Source organism: Poecilia reticulata, chromosome 5 (assembly GCF_904066995.2).
Source record: "Poecilia reticulata chromosome 5, P_reticulata-male-v2, whole genome shotgun sequence".
In the NCBI taxonomy this organism is placed as follows: domain Eukaryota; kingdom Metazoa; phylum Chordata; class Actinopteri; order Cyprinodontiformes; family Poeciliidae; genus Poecilia; species Poecilia reticulata.
In genome coordinates this window covers 28,182,690-28,206,548 of record NC_088834.1, presented here as the reverse complement: position 1 = coordinate 28,206,548, position 23,859 = coordinate 28,182,690, and the positions used below count along the sequence as shown (strand labels likewise).

General features: G+C 39.3%; 3 protein-coding genes across 4 annotated transcripts; 1 reads left to right on the top strand and 2 right to left on the bottom strand.

The window, feature by feature from the left end:
- Positions 1-2,274: 2,274 nt before the first annotated feature.
- On the bottom strand, positions 2,275-9,522 carry avpr2b.1 (arginine vasopressin receptor 2b, tandem duplicate, 1). Its single transcript, XM_008410458.3, has 2 exons — positions 7,864-9,522; positions 2,275-6,002 (listed from the first exon to the last, which is right to left on the bottom strand). The coding sequence occupies exons 1-2, from the start codon at positions 8,744-8,746 to the stop codon at positions 5,794-5,796; spliced, it is 1,092 nt and encodes a 363-aa protein (XP_008408680.1). The 5' UTR covers positions 8,747-9,522; the 3' UTR covers positions 2,275-5,793.
- Positions 9,523-10,311: 789 nt separating this feature from the next.
- trnt1 (tRNA nucleotidyl transferase, CCA-adding, 1) lies at positions 10,312-18,599 on the bottom strand. Of its 2 annotated transcripts, none has more exons than XM_008410459.3 (8): positions 18,495-18,599; positions 18,130-18,253; positions 15,857-16,050; positions 13,397-13,535; positions 13,184-13,310; positions 12,898-13,091; positions 12,257-12,510; positions 10,312-11,349 (listed from the first exon to the last, which is right to left on the bottom strand). In XM_008410459.3, the coding sequence occupies exons 2-8, from the start codon at positions 18,251-18,253 to the stop codon at positions 11,104-11,106; spliced, it is 1,278 nt and encodes a 425-aa protein (XP_008408681.1). In that variant the 5' UTR covers positions 18,495-18,599; the 3' UTR covers positions 10,312-11,103. The 2 variants fall into 2 exon arrangements, with proteins under 2 accessions (XP_008408681.1, XP_008408682.1); XM_008410460.3 differs by having other exon boundaries at positions 18,404-18,533.
- An 82-nt stretch (positions 18,600-18,681) lies between these two features.
- LOC103465523 (PRA1 family protein 3-like) lies at positions 18,682-22,440 on the top strand. Its single transcript, XM_008410461.3, has 3 exons — positions 18,682-18,844; positions 20,294-20,508; positions 21,080-22,440. The coding sequence occupies exons 1-3, from the start codon at positions 18,696-18,698 to the stop codon at positions 21,214-21,216; spliced, it is 501 nt and encodes a 166-aa protein (XP_008408683.1). The 5' UTR covers positions 18,682-18,695; the 3' UTR covers positions 21,217-22,440.
- The last annotated feature ends 1,419 nt before the right edge of the window (positions 22,441-23,859 follow it).

The following is a 23,859-nucleotide window of genomic DNA, read 5'->3' as shown; positions in this document are numbered from 1 at the left end:
ATCATAGCTAACGTCTGGCTCAATAGTAAAAACTACAATATAACCAATTCAAAACATTCAGTGATGATATATAGAAGTTTTTAGAAGACCTTTCCATATTTGAAAATAAAACATTTTGAGCTGTTTTCGATATTTCAATAACTTTGTGCTCCAGGTGCACCTGAACGCAGCAGCTGTCTCATCAACAGAGATTTCTCCAATTGCTTTTAATACGATGTATGAAGTTTGGGCTGACTAGACTTTTCTCCATTTCCTGTAAGGTTCACATGCCTCTAAACGTGAGGAATTCAGCTTCTATTGCACCACAAATCTGGAACAAACTTCAAGAAAACTTCAAAACAGCCAAATCATCGAGTTCCTACGAATCAAGGCTACAAACCCATATGTTTAGCATTGCCTTTGATTAGTAGCAACTGGAACACTTATTGGTGTGTACTGATTATTTTGATGGTTTGACAAAATATAACGCTTGTTGCTTGGTTCACAATTGGTGACTGCAGGATGTTTTTATGATGTAAAGCACTTTGAACTGCATTTCTGCTGAAATCTGCTACACAAATAAACTTGACTTAAAAGCAGAGTGAGTTACATATTTTATACGGTTGTCACGGTTATAACATTTCAAACTCGATACAGATACTAGGAAAAATACTTGATACCATTTTTGACACCGCAGCAAAATTTTATAGGCCGTCTCGTCGGGCAACTTACAAAATGTGGGGCACTGGGAGTATGGTCTTGAAAAATCCAGAAAATCCTACTTGTTAAAAAAAAGTGGGGGGCAGGTTCTTCAGCTTCACCTAGATTCTGTCATTCATTACAACATGACTTCCCTAATTAGGGCAAAACCAATAAGTAGAGGAAAATTTAGCCAACATTTCAAAAGACTTGTAATTTAAAAATGCTACTTCCCTGTTTGGCAGAGAAGTAGACGAGATAAAGTTCAATATGTGTGTTAATATCCTTTATGGCGGTGTGTAACTTTGAGTTGTTTTATTACAACTGTGTATCTTTAGTGTGTGCTTCCAGCTGTCTGTCAATTTGCTGTTGATAAAAATGCATTTTACCACTGAGGGACAAAGGATCACTCTTTGCTAAAATAAATAGTTTCCAAACAAACAAGGATCTGGCAGCACATGCACAACACATGTTTTACAGTGTGAACATAAAAATAATGTCAAATAATGCACCATAACTTAATTTATTACAGTGCAAAATAACAAAACCTTACCATGTATTTTTGGTGTAGTTTCTAGTGCAAACATCTTAGGACACGTTAAATAAGACAAAACTAACTTACATGTAACATTTCAGCAAGATGTAGGAGCTTGGATAAATAATTCCTTAACATTGATGAAAAAGTTCTAGTTCCACCGGCAGATTATAACAGGGGACTTATACTTTTTAAAAATCAATATTAAGGAATTATTGACTTAAAACAAGCGCCTAAATCATGCTGTGAAGTCACTTGTGAGTTAGTTTTTTTCTTATTTCAAGTGTGCTAAGATGTTTCACCACAAATACTTGGTAAGATTTTGTGAAGGGGGCTGCAGTGCATCACTTTCAACTAAACGGAGGAGCAATGGAAAACATAAAAGCTGGGTCTTATGTTGTGCTGAGAATTTCACAGTATTTCTGTTTCCAGACTATCAACACAGATCTTGTCCAAGAAAGACAAACACACTGCATGCATGTGTCGAGACTCGATATTTCACAAATTTCCTCACGTTTAGGTCCATCTAAAAGTCCATTTTCAAACATGTCAGCATGGGTTGCCAGATAAGAAAGGAACGGATGGCCAGGTTTAGTTTCTATGGACGTGTTTCTAAATGATTTTGTGACGGCTCCGCCCCCGGTGAATGTCAAGCACCTTGGGCAGTCTGCCGGTCAGCTGCTGATTGAGGTCGGAGCCACGAGTCGGCTGGCTGCCGAACGCACGGCTAAAAAGGCCAAGATTCTTTTCGGGGCAATTTCACTCAGTCGTGCAGAGCTCTGGAGGAACGGAGGCGGTTTCTCATGCTGATGTCCATAATGATGATGCTGCAGAGCAATTTCCCAGAAATATTGCGCTCTTCCTCCAGACAGAAAATGACCTGCAAGTTTGTTCTTTTTTTTGTCCAATCCAAAGCATGTAGCCTTTCATGTCTGGGCAATCCGCCGCGTACCGTGCTTTTTTCAAATATTTCCGAGCTGTGCCTACAGAATCTAGAAAATTATATGTTGCATTATTCCATCCAGGAAAAGGGGGGAGTGAAAAATAAATAAATATCGCAATTTTGCACCTATAGCAGTGATGTTTATTTCACAAGAAAATTTAAAAAGCCTCCAAAAACAAATTTTTTACAAGAAGTTCATAGGCAAGACGACGGCGGCGGCTCAGAACAGCAGTAGTTACAACACAAACCACAGTCATTAAATATAGAGAAAATAAGGAAATGATGGCATTTTTGCCATTTTCTACAGAGAGTAAAATATTTCAACTATGATTGTTTTTTTGTTATTACTATTCAAGACGCTGCTCTTTGTACACAAGACATTGCAGAGACTTGGAGCTGAATCATTTGGCGACGCGTTAAAGAGCATCATCACTTTGTGGATGCTGAGAGAGGAAATGTAAACAACTGGGATTGTCAATAATGAACCACCACCTCAGAGCTTATCAAATGTCTAAGATGAAAAATATTAACACTTCTGCTATATACATATGTACATGTAAAATACACTAAATGAAAGACAATGACTTGTCAACCTCGACTGTCTGTACAGCAAATATGAATAAAATACAAATCTGTAAAGATGTAGGAAACTAACCAAAACTGTGAGGGGCGAAATACTTATTACCACAACTGGACTGGAACTCTTTTTACACTCCCCAAAAAAGTTATCTTTTATATATATATATATTAGAGATGTGGCGATCGATCGGCCACCGATCATAATCGGCCGATTTCCGTGAAAAAGTGTATGATCGGTGATCGCCGATCACGGTCTCTTGTTGCCGATCACACAAACCGATTACCTGCATCTCATTTCGCAGCCTGCCTGTGCAGCTGGTCTCCTCTTTCCTTCACACTGCGCAAGTGTGCAGCAACAAATCTTAAGCGATGTGGAACTATAAGCACTGAGTTAATGGGGACGTTTGCATGTTGCGGCGGAAAATTGAAGCACGTGGGGTGAAGCACGTCAAAATGCATCAACACGACGAATCTAATATGGCATAAGAACAATGGCATACTTGACGGAGTTTGGCTACATCGAGGCTCACTGCAGTAAAAAAGATAGCAGGTAAAGCAGCGCACAGTTACAAACAATCACCCGGATTAGCATGACGGTCAGAAAGCTAAACAAATAACCCGCAAAATTATTTGAGTCTTCGAGCTGCGACGTAAGACGCTGGTTCTGTTCTCGCTGTTAAAATATTACTACTACAGGTAGTAATATTTGACAGACGGAGCGCCGCTTCTGCTCCACCAGGTAGTGACTCTCACATCGAACCTCTGTTTAAAGCTGCAGCATCTAACTTAAAAAAATAAATTTTGCATACATATTAAAACTTTCGCTGTCCTAACATGAGACAGATAATCTCTGAAAAAATAATCGATGATCTCTGCCTCCTCCCTGTTCTGCATAATGACTCCGCTCAGTCAGAAACAGCCACTCAGAACTAGCAGTAATCAGCTAGCCGCCATGCTAACAGGAAGTTTTCATTCAGTAACTCAGGATTGTTTATTGTAATGGATCCTGTATTTGCCTTTGAATGCTAAGTTTTATACTTGAATCTTTTGGCAATGTTGAGAGGTTTAATTTGGACTTTTTGCATTATTTAGCCTCTTCAGAGCCTTCATATGTTTTCAGTCTGTTAAAGATGGTATTATTGGTAGCAGTACAATCTGCACAATGCCTGTTTAGTTTTTTCTTGGAAAAAGCTATTTAAAAGCCTTTATCTAAATTAAGGTGAATTCATGGTTCCTTTTTCCACATAATGTAACCGTAGTGCTTATGATTAAAAAAATAATAATTATGTGATCGGTATCGGTGATCGGCCCTCCTGGTGATTGTATCGGTATCGGCAGGAAAAAACCTGATCGGCACATCTCTTATATATATAGACAACAATAATATAAAAGGCTTTAGGCTAGGTTTTATGGTTAGGTTTGGGCTTTATGATAAGTATGCAATAAAATATTCATAAAGCTTTGGAGAGAGGAGTATATATCCAGGCGTAAAAGTGATTTTCTTCTGCAGATCTTCATTTATTGCACATGTTAATCATTCCCACTTCTTTTTTTTTTAGTGTCTAAAAATTACTCCTGGCAAAATAAGAGACAAATATGAAGTAAAAGTTATATTTTGTAGTTATTCAAAAGACCCACTGCCTGTTTTGATTTTGCCCCCAGCAGAGTTTCAAATTAGCTTTTGTTTTTCTAATAAAAAAAACTACAAAGATTTGTAGTCATATATGGTTTTGTGTTAAAAAACACAAGCTCTGTGTGTTCATGCTACTGGGAAAACTTTGTTGTTCAGTGCAGATTCCCATCTTCACATAGCTCTGAAAGCAGCATGAAAGGGGATGGATCAAACTGTAACATTGTGTTAGCGTTTAACGTTATTATTTTTACTCTCTGCTCAGATCTCAGATCAGAACATAGGAAAACTACCACTGAGTGTTAGGGACAATGTAAATGAAGAAGGGTATTTCCACCAAAAACCTCTAAAATTTTTAAATTAATCTAAGATGCTGTTTATATAGAAAAAAAAATCTGAGATTTAAAAGTAAAAAATGCTCCAACTTTTCAAACTCAGAAATTTCCCAGTTTTTTCTAGAAAATTTCCAAGATTAATCTCAAAATTTCTGAGAATTTTCTCACAATTTGTTTGACTTTTGGAGCACAGAAACTTCTAGAAATTTTCTGAGATTAATTTCAAAGTCTCTGAGTTTTTTGGCAGAAATGTACTCCCATTTTTTTTCCATCTACGACGGCCCAAATACATCGTCACAGAAAACAGGATTACCTTCTGGTAGCAAAGAAGAACAAACAAACTCTTAATCCTTCAGTGCACAGCCCCACTCACAGATTATTGTATCCACTTTCAAAATACATGTATTTTTTCTTCTTCCTGTATCAAAATAGTCCCATTCCAACAAAAACTAATTGGAAATGTTGAGATTTCTCAACAATTTTTGCTTTAAAAACATCTTTCCCACAGATTCACATGAATCAACTCCATGATGAGAACAAGAGTCAAACGTCTTCAACGTGTTTACATTTCCAACAAAGCACAACTGAAACACACAAAAAGTGAAAACTCAACGCAACATTTTCTACCAAGAAATGCATTACACCTGTCACACTTCATTACACTTTTATCTTTTAAAATAACCGTCAAGAACATCCATGTAGCCGTGCAAACATAGACTGGAGTAGCAAAGGAATTTAACCGTCAATTACACTTTTTTTTCTGTTTTCTTGTGGCAGACGATGCATAAATGCGTCAATTTCATTTTTATTTGTGCAACGCGCTTCAGTTGTCAAGTCTATGAAGTTGAGTTTGAACATTTTTCTGTTTCTCTGTCTGACACCGACTCACTCAGTTTGAGTATTTCAGTCTAAGTTTTGTGCTGCTCCAAACATGATCTGTTCTCTTCTTCGACTCAGGCTGAACATCAATCATTTGTAGAGGAAGAGAGACTTCTGCTGTAATATCCTCACGATCACCAGGAGATTTCCTCTGGTTCCCGCCAACCATGAAGTGAAAATAAAAAACAAAAACAGAGACTTCTCACTCTGCCTTCTACCTGCAGTCTGACAGGCCTTTGAGGCTGATGTACAGGGAGCTGACCATGGTGGCCTCCTCCTGCATGGACTCCTTCAGGTCGGGCTCGTCCACACACATGAGGGCGACCAGCCGCTCGGGCAGCTTCCCGCTGAACACCAGGTAGATGCAGGGGTTCGCGCAGCTGTTCAGGCTGGCCAGCAGCATCAGGATGGTGAAGGTGGCCGCTGGAGAGAGAGAGAGAGAGAGAGAGAGAGAGAGGAAATACTGAATAGACACTTTCTCTTCTTAATTATTCTTCTTCTTAATTGTTATTATTTTTTAAGTTGGAAGTCGTGTAAAAACAAGTGGTAAAATGTGAAGGCTTAAAAGATTCAAAGGGAATGAATTTTGCACTTTTTGTACCTCCATTTGGGTCTCTAAAACTTCTAAAAAACCAACCCACTTGGAAAAATACAGAAAAACACAGAGATGGATTTTGGCAAAAGTTTATGTTTTTTGGTGTTTGAAAAACCTCCTGAATGCAACGTCACATATCAGCAATCTCACCCAGCAATCCCAGCATAGTCCAGCCAGTTACCAAGCAACCTATGTGGTGTATGTATGCATTGTATAATGGCTGCTGGAAAAGACAAGTGTTTTGCTGTTGACTTACCATGCATACTAACAAGAACTTGCTGCGTTCTTGTTAGTTGTGCAGGAGGCCCCACTTCTGCTTTTCAAAGGTGTACGGTTGTATAATTGCACATCCGTTTGCAGTCATTTTCATGTGTGAGGGTAAATATTGAGTTGGGGGGGGGGGTGGAGGGCATGGCCAGAAGCCGATTATTTGGGTTTAAAGTGACAAGACACCCTAAAACAACTCATTCTGAAAGGAGCTCAAAACATGCAGAACGAGCAGACTAAAATCTCATTATCTAAGAATGATTTTGTACAAAAAATGTGTAGGATCTATATCCTAACATGTTCAAGGTAGAATAGTAGGTCACCTATAAATATTTCATCAAATCAAACTGAAAGTGTTTGGGTTGAAATTAAGTGTGTGTTACTTTTAAATACCTCAAACACCAAATAACTGCTTGTCGCATGTCCAATCAATCTGACAGAGTTAGGCTATCTTTCAAATAAGAATGGAAAAATCATAGAATCTGTTTATCAAAGCTGACAAACCTCATAAGTCTATCAGATGCACAAATACAAATATAGCTGCTTCTTACTGCTGTACTTGAAGCACAAGATGATTATACAAAGAAAGGTCTGGGACAGTTGAATACAAATGCATGCCACACTTTCAAGATTTTTTTTTTTTTTTACTTTAGAAAACTAGTTTCCTTCTCATTCTACTTGAGGGGTGTCTAAACCATTTACCATATGGGTCAATATCATTTAGTCAAAAAGACCTGGGGGCCAAAATGTTCTTATTTGTATCCCTTCTCAACAATAAACTCATGTGCAGTATTTTAATTAAACAGGTAAGGTGGTCTATGTGTAAATTATTGTAGATCCAAAATGTCAAAAGGGTTTTTGCCTCATTTAAAAAAAAGGCATCCAGTTTTCCACTTTATTTAGTTCTTGGCTGACAAAAACATTTAAAAAAAAATGATTGGGTCAATTCAGAGCAATAGGTCACCATCTTTGGAAATTGTTCGTGTATTTAAAAAAGTTTAGTAAATTTGTTAAAAGTAGATTTGGGTGCAGCAAAATTTGCTGTTGAGAAAATAGAGGTCCTTGCAGAAAAAAGTAAAAAAAAAAAAAAAGGTTTAAAAGATGAGTACTTTTTGTTGTAGCCAGTATTTTCTGTAATACAACATTTTTTATCTGTCTGTGAATTTGGTTTGCCCTAATAAATAAAGACTTCATTTAAATCCGCCTCTGTGCTGGTTGGACAAACTTACCTTGGTTTTGAATCGTACTCTGGGGCTGGAGGAGCCATTTCCAGCCCCAGATAGGAAATTATTGCCCGTTTTACTTTACGCAATACTTTCTGTTGGTTTATTCTATTACAAATACATTTAGGTTTGGGAATATGAAGTGAGAAATTGTGAGAGAGTTCATTAGACCTTATTGTGGGCTCAGAAAAGCTCTTACACTGGATGGGCGCCTCGGCGTCCCAGACGGACCAGAGCTGCACGGTGAAGAACGGCGTCCAGCAGACGACGTAGGCCAGCACGATCACCACGGTCATCTTCACCGTCTTCACCCGCGCCTTCGACAGCCCCACCACGCAGCTGGCCCTGGAGGACAGCGGCCTGCTCGCCGCCTCCCCCCCAGCAGACGCCCCGGCGTGGTGGTGCGTCTTCAGGTGGATGCTGGCGTGCACGGCGCGGCAGATGCGCACCTGGCACACGATCACGATGAGAATCGGCAGGACGAATATCACCAGAGTGGTCCAGGTCACGTAAGCCCTCAGCCCCCACGGCACGACGAACTGACCCCAGCAGTCGTAGACCCCCGGAGCGACCTCGACCCGGGAGAAGATGAAGACCTGCGGGAGGCTGCCGACGAAGGAGACGCACCACGCGGCGCACACGGGGCCGTTCCAGCGCGCCCTCCTCCGCTGGAAAGTCACCATGGGGTTGCAGATGGCTTGGTAGCGGTCGATGGTCATCACCACGATCATGTAGGTGGAGGCGAACATCCCGACCACCTGCAGGTACTTCACCAGGCGACACAGGATGTCCGGGCCGACGAATCTGTCCGTGATGTCCCACATGAGCTGCGGACACACTTGGAAGAACGTGACCACCAGGTCAGCGACGCACAGGTGCAAGACGAAGACGCGCATCCTGGAGAGCTGCTTCCGCCGCTTCCACAGCACCAGCAGGAGCCCGAAGTTCAGGAGCCCCGCGGCGACGAAGATGATGGACAGCAGAGCTATTTCCAGGCGAGCCAGCCGCTCGTCCCGGGGCTCGTCCCCGGCCGGGACGGCCTCCGAACTGGCGTTGCTGGTGTTCGCGCTGGACCAAGTCATGCCGGTCACTCCGACGAACGCTGGCCAGAGGGGCCCCGCACCATTACGCAGCCGACGCAGGTGGAGAGACGGTTGAATATTACAAACACAAAGCAGGCGGAATGAAAGCTTATTAAAAAGTCAAAAGATGGCGGTAGGAGATTGCAGGCCATTTTTCCAATAACTAGGAAGCTGGTTCAAGTAAACTGGGGAGCGGAGAGGGGAGAGCAGATGGTTTTATATCTCATCTGGGCAGGAGGGAGGAGCGACCTCTCAGAACGCAGGAGCTGTTTCCAACCAGAGGTATAGAGAAAATGGAAACGTATGACAGAAAACATTTAAAAGTATCACATCTTCATAGAACTTTGAAAAAGTGGAATTACTGTACAGAAAGGAGTTAAGTTATGTTATTCAAACTTCAGTTTTTTTATTTCATTCATTTTAAGCTATTAACTTGAGGCGTCTTGAAAAAAATGTTCGTACTCCTTTTTTTTTACACCACAAACGTGAATGTGTTTTTATCAAGACTTGGTGTAAAAGTATTAGACAATGTTGGAAATGGACAAACGAAAAAATAAAATGCTCAAGAAGCATCTTCAGTCCTCTTTACTCTGATGTATAGGTGTCTTTTGTTGTCATAGTCCAATTTTAGACATTTTAAAGGTTGCCTTGAATTAAATTTAAGACAAAAGCCCTCTAAATTTATAATTACATTTATTTGGTAGGGACAATGCGCATTAACATTTCTTACAGAATTAGCCAAAAACTTGTTTTCATCTGTTGTCCCTGGATAATGCTCAATTTGTCTTGCTAAAAGCAACGGATATAGTAAAATAAGTCGATAAGGGAAGTTACAGTATATGTAACTGTATTGTTATACATATACTGTAACAACACATTATATTGTTATACATATATAACAAGTATAACAAGCAACCAAAGCAAAAAAAACAACTTAAATTTCTGGGCTGTTTGTTCTCTTTGGCATCGGCTTTGTTTTTCTCACACTGGATATGGCTCTCTACAACGTTCCCCCATAATGCCTAACTTAATTTTTATTCTTTTTTTTTGCACAGCATGTAACTAGCCTCGTACGGATTGGCAAGAGAAGTGAAGTAATTGAGATAATGAATGTCGTCCAGCCAATGGGCGATACATTTGTACTTACCCATACAAAAGCTAGCTCGCTAGCGTTTATTAGCTTATAATTTTCGGTAGCCTCCACCGTCTGTAGTTACATAACAGTTTTTTGATTGAATACTACTTTTTTTGTCTGATTGAATAATTGTAAAACAAATTTAACGCCATACAACGGACATGCCTGCGCGCGACTCAAACCTTTGCCTGACAGAAAAGTCCCGCGAGACAAAAAAAACCCCCCACTACATCCAACAATATCAGAGATTAAATAGCCCATTAAAAGTGCAAGACCTGTGATTAATATTTAAGACCAACGTATATTTTTAAAATGAATCCATTAAATTTTCAGGTTTTATTTAAAATTTTTAAGAATGGACAGACACCGTGTAAATTCATCCCGTTGTGTACAAGTCTCAAATTATAATCACACCATCCATATTTCAGTATTAAGTATTTGAAAAAGATTTATTGGAAGCAATATTTGTTGGGTTGTTAGATTTTAAGCGGCAATACATTTTTTGGCCTTTTGGATTGACTTTTAACAGGCCTCGATTCACTATTTACAATATTGGCCAAAATGATAAATCACACAAGTGGTGGTGGAAACATACTGGCAAAATGAAAAATCTGAAACCTTGGGTTATTCTTATAACAATGTCCTTATTTTAATAATCAGCAAGAGTACAGCATTTACATGTTGATATCTAGTTAAATAATTTTGAAAACTAGAAGCAACGGAGTGGAGTTTCCTTCCACTCTAAAACAATCCACCATTATTATGTCAGCCTATACGGATCAACTAGAGTTTGTGGTTCCAACATGACAAAACATGAAAAACTTCAAGGGGTTGAACACTTGTACAAGGCACTGGACTTGGCAAAAACTCATGCTGCTACGTTTTGTCTTCGTACACATGTGGTAAAACAAGGGTTTAAGCATCAGCCTTTTTTTTTTTTTTTAAAGAGAAACTTCAAAGCTGCATGAGCAGATTTGAATCAAAATGAAAATGGGGGGAAAAAGTAGTCAAATGGTAATAAGTGCATAGGCATGTCTTCCTTTTGTAGTGTCCTTATTTACAACATGCTTCAGCTACTCTAACCATTTCTGGCAGCAGTGCAGTTATATAGTAACACAAAAACCCTTTGAATTTTTTTCCCCCCTTGGTCTAAAATAAAGATAACTACTTAACACTTGAGCAAAGCTATTTAAATCACGATAGTGACCAGTTCCTGTTTTATTCAAAGCTTCACATGGCTCAGCAGTTCGTCTTTATCCATCTGGTATCGACTTTTCTTCCAGATGTCACGGAGCTCCTGCAGGCTGGTGCCAATTTCCTTCCCCGATGTGATGCCCATCTTCCTCAGATCGTGGCCGCTGACGGGGAAGCGAGGCACCGACCACCTCTGGAGCTCCGACAGCAGCTTCTCCTCACCTTGATACTTCAGCAGCTCACACACTTTGCTCTGAGAGTCCGGCTCCCGGCTCTGGGTAGTGTGAGATATTATAGATATGACTTATTTATGATCAATATAGAAAGAAAAACTGATTCAATGGTTCAAACTTGTGAAAGCAGATCTGACCTTTCACCTGACAATTAACAATTTCATTATAATTGTTCTATTAGGGGAGTCCCAATACAACTTTTTCCACTTCTGATGCGATACCAGAATCGCAGCTTTGAGTAAAAAATAAATAAACTAACCAATAAATTTTTAACCAATGAGTATGTGTGTGGGATACAAGCGCTGCTGGATCAGACTAAATTCTGGAGCAGAATGGTTCTATTGGCGTGCTTTTAGCAGATATTTTAGATGTGGGCCGCTATAAACCGATACTCATCTTTTGGCTGATATCAGATCGATTTCCGATATTAATATCAGATTGTGACACCTCTAGTTTCCATGTTCTCAAATCCTGACTGATTGTCTTTAATCAGTCAGGATTATTTAAAATCACAGGTGTCACAAAGTTTCTACAAACTTTGATCAACTTAAAAATAAAAACAAGAGATTAAAAAAAAAGAAGTTGCTTCACTTCCCTTTATTTTAAAAGGTAATGTTAGGAGTGCCAATAATTGTGCCAGGGAGTTTTGAATCCTATAATGAGAAAGTTTCTCGTCTTGACGAGGAACTGCTTCTGAATTTATTTTCTAGCTCTGGCAGTTAAACCCTTTCACTCAGCAGAAGAAAAGAAAAGATTGGACTAAATGTACTTTAAATGTGTTTTACGAGATGGCATTTTTGAGGCAGAATCAACCTTTGAAGGCACTAAAAGGCTGCAATCATCCACACATAAAAATGGTCGAAAATTTACAAGAAAATGGGGATGTGACCTTAAAACTGGTTTGGTACACAGGCAGAAATCATCATCAGGTTGCTCTTGCAGACTTACATCGATAATAAAGTCAGTGAAAGGTCTCAGGTCGTCTGGCTCTTCGTCACTCTTGTGGAGCGTCCGCCTGTGCTTGACCAGGAAAAGAGCCAGCGTCTTCTCCTCCCTGGACACCTTCAGCCGCAGGTCCATCTTGTCCACGTCGTCCGGGACGTGGAACAGGGCCGCCAGGACCGTCATGGGTTTGGGAGAGTGGGCGCTAGCGTTCCGCCATACACGCTTCATCTCGTCAACGTCGCCATCTGGAGGCAAACCTGGGGCGTAGCGGGGGAGACGAACAGAACCGGAATGAACGGAAACTTGACGAGGCGAATTAGACGCATTTCTGTGAAGGCTTTAAAAAAGTTTAATTTAAAATGAAGCTCATTTACTCCCTGGCTCCATTTTTTAGGCATCTATCAGCTGAACAGCTTCAGCCTACATCTTTTCGATTAATGCAACACTTATTGAGTCATTTCTATTTCGCTTCATTTTGAATCTCATTGATTGCACTTGGACTGTTGATTGTAACAACTATTATCATTTGTGTTTGTGTAGTTTAGATTGAATAAACTATTTTAGCTCAGATTTCATATTTTTAAAAATGCCTGACTCAAAATCTGCTCTCATGTTAGTATTTTCTAAAGTCTAACGTCTCTCACCGATGTACTGAGCTAAGTCCAGGTTGTAGAGGAGCTCCAGCAGATGAGCAGCGTGGTTCCCCATCACCATCTTCTTTAACTCCACCCAGATTCTTTCTCCTGATATGGCTGCCAGCCCCCGGCCGTTTTCCCTGATGGCAGTCAGAGTCTCGGGCTCGTGCTCGTCGGCCCTTAAAGCCACCCTGCCGTAAAACCTGGGACAAAACAACGAGACCGTGACCAACTGAACCACTTGTTTAGAAAAAACCACACAGCACCTCCGGTTTCCACAAGCGAGGCAGCCTACCTGAAATACCTCAGTATTCTCAGGTAGTCTTCTTGTATCCTCTGCTCAGCGTTGCCAACGAACCGGACTTTGTGGTTCTGGAGGTCTTCGTAGCCTTTGAAATAGTCGTACAACGTTCCGTCGAGCCCTGCCAGACGCAGAGTGGACCGCTTGGGATTAAAACATGATCACCGTTCATCAATAAAGTTCCTTTTTGCTCGGGAGTGGAGTTACCCAGAAACATAGAGTTGATGGTGAGGTCTCTGCGCTCGGCGTCTTTCTGCCAGTCGGTGGTGAACTCCACCTCCGCGTGCCGGCCGTCCGTCTCAACGTCCACTCGCAGTGTGGTCACCTCAAAGTTCTCATCGTGCAGCTGAGGAGGACAAAGGTATGACTTAAAAACTTAATTTATTTCAATAATTAAATGAAAAAAAAACAACTGGGTTTCATATATATTATCATCTCTATACATTAAGTGGCATATTTCAAAAGTTTATGCTCTCATGGCATCGCAGAGGTCATTGGAGCATCTTGAATCCCATTCATAGAGTCCAATTTCCCCAAAACGCTGCATACGTAGCCGCTCCCAAGTATGAGGGGCTTGTCGCTCCAACAGCTGAATACGAAGCAGACGTCTCCTCTCATGGCTGACAGATGAGCATTAGTGGCTGAATTATAAATGCATCTCATGTAGATGTTTACATCTGTCGCTGCCATGATTTTTAATGACTCAAAGCATGAACAACCGTATTCACGTGTGCTTTTAATTTCTTACTCAATGGAAACACAGCAATTGCAAAGTTGTGCTTTTTCGACATAAGCAGAATATTAGCAGCGTAACATCCCTAACTAGCAGAAGATTTGCACACATTTTTAAAAAAATGCAGCTAGTGAAGCATATCACATCACAATCCCACCAACTTCTGTAGAGTCTTCTCTACAGAAGCTGCGGTCAGTGCAACACAAAAGGCCGTCACTGTTAGCTGTCCTTTCTTTTTTCACTATCCATCCCATCATCATGATGCAGCAAACTCATTTTCAAATCTCATCATATCCGGATCTTATTTTATGCTGCAACAAACTTTTAAGTGACCTCAAAGCTGGACTATAAAGTAAGCATTAGTTCACTTCGTTTGCTAGATCCTGATTGCATTCACTTCAGCTGTCCCATAACTTCAAACTGCTGCTCCATGTGATTCGTTAATCTGCCATTTGGATAGGATGAGGAGAATCAACTTTCTTAAGGAATGCGAGGCAGCACATACACACACACTCCGTTATAGGCTTCAATGCTGCTGCTCAATATCTCAACCAGGACGCTGCCTGCAGCTGAAAGGTGAGATGAAACCAACCGTCATAAGCGGCAGTGGAAGAAATGAAGCTGAATCAGCAATGATCCAACTGCTGATTGCTCCCAGGTTTTATTCCATCAGTACATCTTCTCATTTCTCCCAGTGATTTTATCTGGGGTCGGTTTAAAAGAGAGAGAGAGATAGAGAGAGAGAGTGGCTGCCCAGGATGTTTAACATCTTTTAAAGGATGTTCACTAAACATCAGGTAAAGCTGGACCTTTATTGTTATTGGCTGGTATAATTTGGGCTGAATAAACAATAAAATGACTCGGAGAAGAATTTAGTTTAAAAAAATAATTGGTTATTTATACTTGATTGACTTTTGTAACCTTCTAAAGCTGCAGCTTAAAGATGCTAACGGATTTATCAGTATGAATTCAGATCAGTTGATCCAGCAGGCTAGCGCTAACAGTTAGCCAAGGAGGGACCAAGGTCCAAAGTGGATGTTGATCTCATTTAAACAACTTCAATCTCAAATATGTTTAATTCAAACATCTTTTTAATGAACCTTTAAAGTTTATATTAGATGGTTATTCATACAGAACTAGATGACTATTTACACAGCAGATGGAGGCAGAAGATGGTGACCCATGATTTTCCTCCTGTGGGAAATGTGCAGAGCACAGAACATGAAGTGTTTCTATGAAGTTTTCTTCACCCTACTTTTGTCTTTCCTTAAAACTAAAGTTTGAGGCAAAGTGCACAAGCCAACAACTACAACTCTTATTTTAATAGCTATGTAATGAAGCTGCCAGAGTTTTATTCCTCAAAAACACTCATCTTAAACAACATATACAGAACCACAGAGTATGGACGGTTGGGGTTTTTTGTAGAGCTAAATGATAAAACAGATTGTGCATTCATTTTTAAAGAAACAGAAGACAAGAAATCAGTGTCCAATAAGTTGAAGAATACTGTTTCACAACCTGATATCTTTGGTCCAAAGATATCTGGCTGTGCAACATTCCTGCTGATCCTCTCACCTGCATACACTTCCAGATTTTTTGATCTCCTGCCCAAACAAACAGTAATTATTCACCCATCTACCTCTGGAGACAGAAACGAAACTGATGCACGTATTTCCAGTAGAGAGATTTAATTAGAATCCAACCTTGGAAACAAGTTCTCTTTTATGCCAGATGACGATTTAGTCATGGACATATTGCTTTAACAAACTGTCACCAATTTTAACAGTACTTACCTTTAAGTATCAAGACTATGACATTTAACCTAACACTTTAGGTTGAAGAAAAAGAGCTGGTATGAAGACAGCTTTTCAAATAATCACTAAAAACCAGATTTTTTTTGTATCTGTTGCCATTAAAACTATTCAGCGTCTTACCCGTGCGGTAATGGTGCCATGCTTCTCTCCTTTGTTGTTGATCAACCTGATCCCAGCATCTTGGAACATGCGCTTCATCTCCTCCGGAGTGGCTGTGGTGGCAAAGTCCACGTCTTCAGGCCGCTTCCCGGAGAGCAGATCCCGCACAGCGCCGCCGGCGATCCGCAGCTCATACTGGTGCTTCTCAAACAGCACTGGAGAAACGAGATTCTGACTTATTCAAAACAGGATAATGAACTATGAGCACCGATTTTTACAAGTCAGATTCTCAAATAGTAGCGATGCACCGATTCCGATTTTGGCAGATATCGTTTTGTTTTTTTTGTTTTTTTTTTTGTATAATCATCATTGTCAGATGTTATAAGGTCACAAAACAACTTCAATATTCCAATCTAATTTTACAGAAAAACTCTGAACAGAACACAGACATGCTTAGCTGCACAATAGGTGGCGCTCTTGAATATAAATGAAAGTTTAGAGCAGCGGTCCCCAAACTTTTTCCTGTGAGGGCCACATAACTATTCCCTTCTCTGGTGGGGGGCCGGAGTCAGTTTGTAACAGAAAAAGTGTGATGATTGCAGGAATGCCTTAATGTAAAAATGTATTGTTTTCCAGAAAGCACAATCAAATAACCCTCTCTGGGTTCTTCACAGAAAAAATCCAGGAAATAACACTATTTATGAAATAAATACCGTATTTTCTGGACTATAAGCCGCAACCCCAGAGTTAAAAAAAAAAAAAAAAAAAAGTAAACGAACATATATAAGCCGCACCGGGCTATAAACCGCAGATATCTCTGCCGCTCTAGATTTTCCACAACGATGTAGCAGCAGCAGCAGAAGGAGGTGGACACCCAAAATTTGAGTCATAACAGGTCAAGTGAATATCACATTTATACGGTTGAAAAAAAAAAAGTTGCCAAGTTTAGATTTAACTGAACTGATTACGGTAGTTTCCGAACGGTAACTGTAACAGTAAAAGGGCTGATCCTTCATGTCTGCTACTAGCATGTGCTAAATGAAAATGGGCGCTTTCCTCTTCTTTAGATTTCAACGGCAGCTTGCATCCATTATTGTTGCAATGCTGCCATCTGTCGGATCCTAATATCTATACCTCAAATTCTCATAATGATTCCAGTATTATTTCAAAAAACGAAAAATCTTCTTTTTCCCCTCAATGCTATTTAACTGATCAACAACATTCTCAAATTTCAATTCCCTATTAAAACCTAATTCTGTTTCAATGGGCGCTTTCTTCTTTTATTTCCAATTTTGACTTCCAATGATTCACTTCCTGCTAAAGAGCCCCCTGGTGGTTGAAGAAAAATCCACATATAAGCCGCACCAGGCTATAAGCAACAAGGTTCAAAGCTTAGGAAAAAAGTAGCAGCTTATAGTTCGGAAAATACGATATATTAAAAAAAAATCTAAATGCTCTCTAGTATTGTTCAGGGGGCTGGACCAAATGTGGAGGCGGACCGGATCTGGCCCGCGGCCCATAGTTTGGGGACCACTGGTTTAGAGCATTCCTTTCCCAACTACAATAAACTAAAAAAAAAATCTGTTCCAGGTCTTTCATTTTTTCACATTTTAAAAACAAACACAACTTGCACAACAGGATGGACAACAGACCTGTTTTGAACCCATTACCAGAAGTACAGCAGTATAGTTGCTTTTACCAAATCACAAAGCTTGAGGTCAGTGGAGGAGAAACTAACAAAATATCTTACAATCATTGATCCTGATTTTCCTGATTTTTAGGTTTCTTTAGGTAAAAAGAAAATGCACAAATGCAGCAAAGCTTTATTTACACTAAAATGACAAATACGTAGAATAAATAGCTGACTTCTCAAGGCTAGTGGTTACAAATTATTTTTTAGGTAGAAAAAGGGGTGAATGTTTAAATCAGAGGGTGAACTTGAATTATTAATATATTAGTTGAAAAAGTTTCAAAATGACAATATCATTTATCGCAATAATTTCTGGAGCAATTTATTGTCCAGCAGCATTTGTTATTGCGAAAATAGATATCAGGTGATCTATTTTTATTCTTTTAGAATTTTTTTTTTTTTAATCTAAATGCCTGATACCAGAATTAAAGTATTCAAATCATACTTGAACAAAAATATTTAACTTCTGTAAATTGATAAATATGTAAATGATTGTGTTAGATGAGCATATTATATCGCATCATATAACTGGCAGACTTGTGAATTGAACTGAATCCACTCTGTATCCAAGTTTTTTTTTTCCTATCAAATCGTGTGTGTTCACCTGCTATCCCATTCAGCCCATCAGAGAAGAGAGACTTGAACTCGCTAGTCTTCAGCCGCATGGTGAACAGACTCCTCCATAAACTATGACTGATCACAGCAGGTCTGAAAAATCTGCTCCACATCTACACACACACACACACACACACACACACACACAGAGAGAACAAGTCAGGTCCCTCAGTTTGGGTTCGCTTGCAGTAACTGAGGAGCTAGCTGGCTAACGTGTCATTGGAGGACAGTTCACTGCGGTACAAATAACGGTCTCAAAGCACCTGGTACACTGTCAGAACATGTCAGCATCAGCCATGGGAAACAGAAAAAAAAAAACCAGCACACTTTATAAGCCAACAACACAATTTTCACCGAAAATTATCTTTCTGTCATCTCTGGTCTCCTCATGAAGCGATGCCGGAAGAGTTTCGGAAAACGTGCGCTCACCGACCAATAGCGTGAGAGTTTTTCGGTCACGTAAGGCAGGTTTAAAACGTCTCTCGCGAGACTTGTCATGTTTTAAAGTTTCAGGCGCTGCTGCCTGTGCCAGTTGTCAGAGAAATAAGCTCCAGGATGCCGCCGTTCAGGCAATGGGGAGACTTCTTTCCCGGCTGGAAAACACCGACTGATGGCACCGATTTTCACGACAGACTAATCAGCAACCTACTTTATTACCAGACTAATTATCTGGTACTCAGTACTGCTGTTTACATCATTGCAGGGTAAGAGATGTCGGTGCATCCTTTTATTGTTTATATATATTGAATTAACCTGCTTTTCCTATTAAATAAATAATTAAATAAATAATACTGGGATGTTTTTTCACAGCTAGTTTTGATGGACAAAGTAAAACGAGGAAACAAACTGAACCAGAAAGGGAGGTCATTACTTAGTTCCAATGAAATCCCTAAGCTTGAAGAACTGGTCTGTGGTCTAGTAGCAACAAACAAAATTGTATTCACACCTCTGGAACGCTTTTGCATTTTGTCACTTGTCTTTATGGATTATTTCAACACAAAGAACCAGGTAACTGTGGTCTTTAAAAATGTTTACATAAAAAAATATATCAAAAGTGTGAAGTACATTCAGTGGGCCTATAAAGTATTGATGCTACTGTTAAAATTATTTTTTAAATTGTAAGACTTGATAAATAATTTCTTAACCTTCTAAAGGTTTTATGAACACATGGCCATAACCTTCTAAAAAGTAAAAAAGAAAAGACTCACAGTAGACTGTAACATTTTAAATAAAGTTTCCAAAGTCTTACGCTGTAATATGAAAGTGCATGCCTGTACAATCAGAAAGACTACTAAAATAAACGCAAAGTAAATTCTGATAGAGTTTTTTTTTTATTTTATATTTATATTAAGTGAAGCACAGCAAATACCATAATGCTCCTCTTGTGAAAGTAAAACTGTTCAGCTCCTTTTTGGCACTCAGGCACAGGTCTGCTTGTTGCTCTGCTTGGACAGAACATGGAGGAAGAAAAGAAAAACAAAACTGTTTACGATTCAACTCAGTTCATTTATATGCTGCCAGCTCACCACAAGTGTCTCAGTGCAGCCTAAAAAAATAATCCAAGTTGTAAAACAATGCAGTCAAGTTCGGTTTCTAATTAAAATGGTAAAAGAATTTCTATCGGAGGAGACCAGGCCGATTGCATTCAATCACTGACTTGGCAGGAATCAATAAGCACAGAGTATCTGTTGCAACTTTCATGGTGTGGTACTTTTACATTTTTGCTCTATGTAAAGGCGAGACTGAAAAGATTTCTTAGTTTTGTTTTTTAATAGACTGAATATCTGATGAGTTTCCGTAACTTTCTCATGACTTCGGGACAACAAACTCCGGTACATCACCTTGAACACACCATCCATCCCCATGGAGACACGTTGAGGTGGCAGCGTCTTGCTGTGAGGATGTCTTTCCTGAGCAGGGGATAGAAATACGGATGTGATTAGAAGATGGGTGGAGATTGTTGTGTGTGTGATTGTTATGTTACAAAATGTGGAAATGTTCGAGGGATACAATATCCCACCCGCACCGTAGGAGACGAGATGCTGTAGATAAAACATCTAACCACTAGGTGGAGCAAGTGCTTTAAACACTGATGTTTCAGGAACACCGAAGCATTTTAAACTGCGCTCACGTGCCTCCGTGTTGTCCCGCAGGTTCAAGGACCCGGTGGGAGTGGGCACCGGCACCGCCGTCATGTTGGCCATTTTTCTGCTCTCAGCTTGTGTCGGAGAACTGCCACTTATTGTCGGCTTGAAGAGAAGGAGTCCCTTAACGTTTCTAATCATCGACATTATAGTCGTTCACTTCGTGGCTAAAGCCTTTGTAGGTATCAGGACGTTTTTGTCAGCTACCGCTATAAGCCTGGCCGGTAAGTTCACCTCGTTGTCTCACTAAATAAATAAATTAATTAATTAATTAAAAAGCAAAATGTAATGATTTGTTATGTTTTAAATGTACACTTAAAGCTGAAGTATGTCACTTTTATTTTTAAAAAGTTGTTTTTGTTTTGTTTTTTTTACACATTTGTTAAAACTGTCACCATGTGGTGACAATATGTGATGAGACAGATCATCTGGAAAAAAAAAGAATCACCTCCAAAAACAACCAATCAGAACCAAGAGGCGTGTGCTGTCTGTCAAGCTCATGTACTTACTGCTAAATGTGCTAATGGCTAATGGATGAGCAGCATGACAAAAAATTGCAATATGCCTCCTGGCTCTGATTTCCTTGTTTTTTTGTTGGCACTGGGAGAAGGCAGAGGAACTCAATTTTTACTTAGATTATCTGTTTCAACAAATATGTAAAAAAAAAAAAAATAAATTAAATTACAAAAGTTACATAGCGTATCTTGAATTATACCAGGTTTAAATTGATTATAAATGACCAATATTTTTGCTAAATTGTAAACATTAGCATTTGCCTTTCCCTCTGCACTGCAGTGACTGTTTCACATGCTTCCCTTTGCAACCGCAACGTGAACGAGGTGGCGTGCATTAAAGAAGCCCAGAAGCTGAAGGGGTCACCGATGGGCTTTTTAATAAAGGCTCGCGGGAAAGAAAGGGAAATGAACAACTAAAGGAGACAGAATGATTGAAAAACGCACTTTTTTTTCCCCAGACGAAACAAAAATGCTTCCCCTGTGCTCATTAACCTTTTTAAAGTTCCTCTTTTGATATTAAGGGGCCGACTGTAACTGACAAACTGCATCTTTGCTGTTTTCCGCCGCTCTGAGGAGCGTCTCTCTGTCCTGCACTAAATCTGTTGTGTGCACCACAGCTACAGGCTTCATGGTTAAGAAATCTACATACTGTTGAGAGTAATTTAATGAATAAAAGAAATACAAGGAAAGCTAACCAGTCTTGACATTACAACAGGCTTTCTCAATTCTTTTGAGACACTTTAAGAAAATACTAACTTAATTATTCATGAAATAAAGGCTCGATATCCTGTCTTGCACATATTTTTTAAATTCTAACAATAGCAACAGAATCAACAGAGCAACACTAAAATGCCTCACTTTATGCGGATGATATTTTGGTTTACCTCTTTGATCCCTCTGCCTTTTTCAAAGACTTTCTTTTTTAAATTTTAAGATTTGTTGGCAAATTGGCGGAATTCAATTCACACGTTCTAAAAATATAAAGTTTTGATACTGACTTATTTTCTTCTTCACTAGCAGAAATAATGACACGTGATCTTGAAATGTTTAACGAAAGAATTTCGTTTAACATTTTCGTTAAACATTTTCTAAAATCTTTTCTAAAATCAACCTCAAATCTGTTAAGGTGCGTCTCTGTCAGCTTGAGATATTTAGAGATGAATCGTTTTGCACATTCTTCTTTTCCAAATAGCTTAAATTCAACCAGTTTGGATGGAGACTTCCAGATTATCAGTTGGGTTTAGGTTTGAACTTTGGGCCAGCATAATATTCCCATAACCATATTTCATCATGGCGCATTCAGAGTTACTGTTTTGATTGTAACACATACTATTTTGCATACTGGCCAAAATGTTTACTTTTGGTTCCATCTGTTCAACGCACCTTCTTGTTTGTATCAAGAGCTTTTGACCAGACCTCGACTTTTCCTGCTGTGTTCTTTGGTTTTGATGCCGTTTGTAGCTAATGTTACTAATAGAAAACTCAACAGTGTCTTTTAATATGCTGTAAAGTTGATGGGGATGGAGCTATTTTTAAGAAAATGAACAAGATCTTTTCTTTTTCTCTCCAAGATCTGCTTTAACATGTTCGTGTGGTCTTAAAAAAACTATGCTTCATAAATAAAGAACATAAAAACACAAATCTGCTTTCAGTTCGTCTCATTGGGTCGTTGGTTCCACCGGTTTACACTTGCAGTTCCTTTCAATAGAGATTGAAGTTTACACAACATACTTTACTGCTGGTGTCTACCATCTGGAAAAGTTGAAAAGGAAAGCCATGATGCCCATCAGGAGTTCTCCTGACTCTCCTGTGTTTTATCTGAGCCGTGTCTCCAGAGTGATGGATGGGGTAAATGTTCTTTTCCTTCCGCTCGTTCAAAATTGTAATCGGTAACCTTACAGTAGATTATAGAGCCGTGTGAAGGTTCTTTTGACAGAGGGGGTTCATCTGCAGTCAATAGAGCTCTAAACTTGGACTACATACTTGATCTGATGGGGGTTTTTTGTGGGTTTTTTCTATTCCATTTGAAACTACAGATAACAAGAATCCACTTGGAGAATAATGGTGGGAAAAGAGGTTTGGCCAAAGAATAAATGTTAATTCTTAACATTTATCATCTTTTGTAGAAGTCTAACTAGCTTGGTCCACATTTGCAAACACAGAACAGACCATTCTTTGTTTCTCTTACATTTTAGGTTTGTGCATTCATTCATTTATTAGAGCATTATTGGGAGCCATCTTGAATGTCTTTGACATTTCATAGTGGCGTATAATGAGAGCTATGATTTCCTTAAATATAGATTATTTTTTTTATCACCTTCAAAGACCTGAAAGGTCCAGATAATGATGTCACGAGTTTTAAGCTTCTGACTGCTTAATTGGCAACATCCGATCTCAAGCTTTTAAAACATTTTTGGGAATAATTTTAAAGGTTTTTTTGGGGGGCTAACTCACGTTCTGTAAGCAGGAATGGACCAGTAAGCCGCTATGAAAATATTGTGGAAGAATAACCAAAATGTGCTGCGGAGGAGCCCTGATTGAAGGAGTTCCACTCTCAGCATGGATTTCAACTTATGTATTTAATTACTTCAGCAAAACTCACCGTTTTTACAAAATTCTATAGTCTAAATCTGCTCCTTAGTCGCATCTTTTCGAGGTTGCTACTGCCTCTAGTGGCGTGGGGTGGTAACACAGCTAATATATTTACATTACCACATAAGAATACCGCAAAGTATTTTGTGTGTCGACCGGGTTGGGGGGGAGATAAGAAGGGTTCGGTGAATGCGCATATGAAACTGGGGGGTTCGGTAACTCAAAAAAGGTTAAGAACCACTGGTTTAAAGGCACCAAATCCTAAGGAAATGTATGTATACTTCTGGCTATGAAGGAACTAAAAAAACAAAACTTATTATTCTGGTATTTAGTAATTATTTGGATGTATTTATAGCATGTTTATTAATACATGCTAGAAAATTTGTAAATAAAGGGGTTATTTCTCCAATCATGGAATGATCCATGCAGTTTAATTTTCAGAAATATCATTTACCCTTTTTTTGTGTG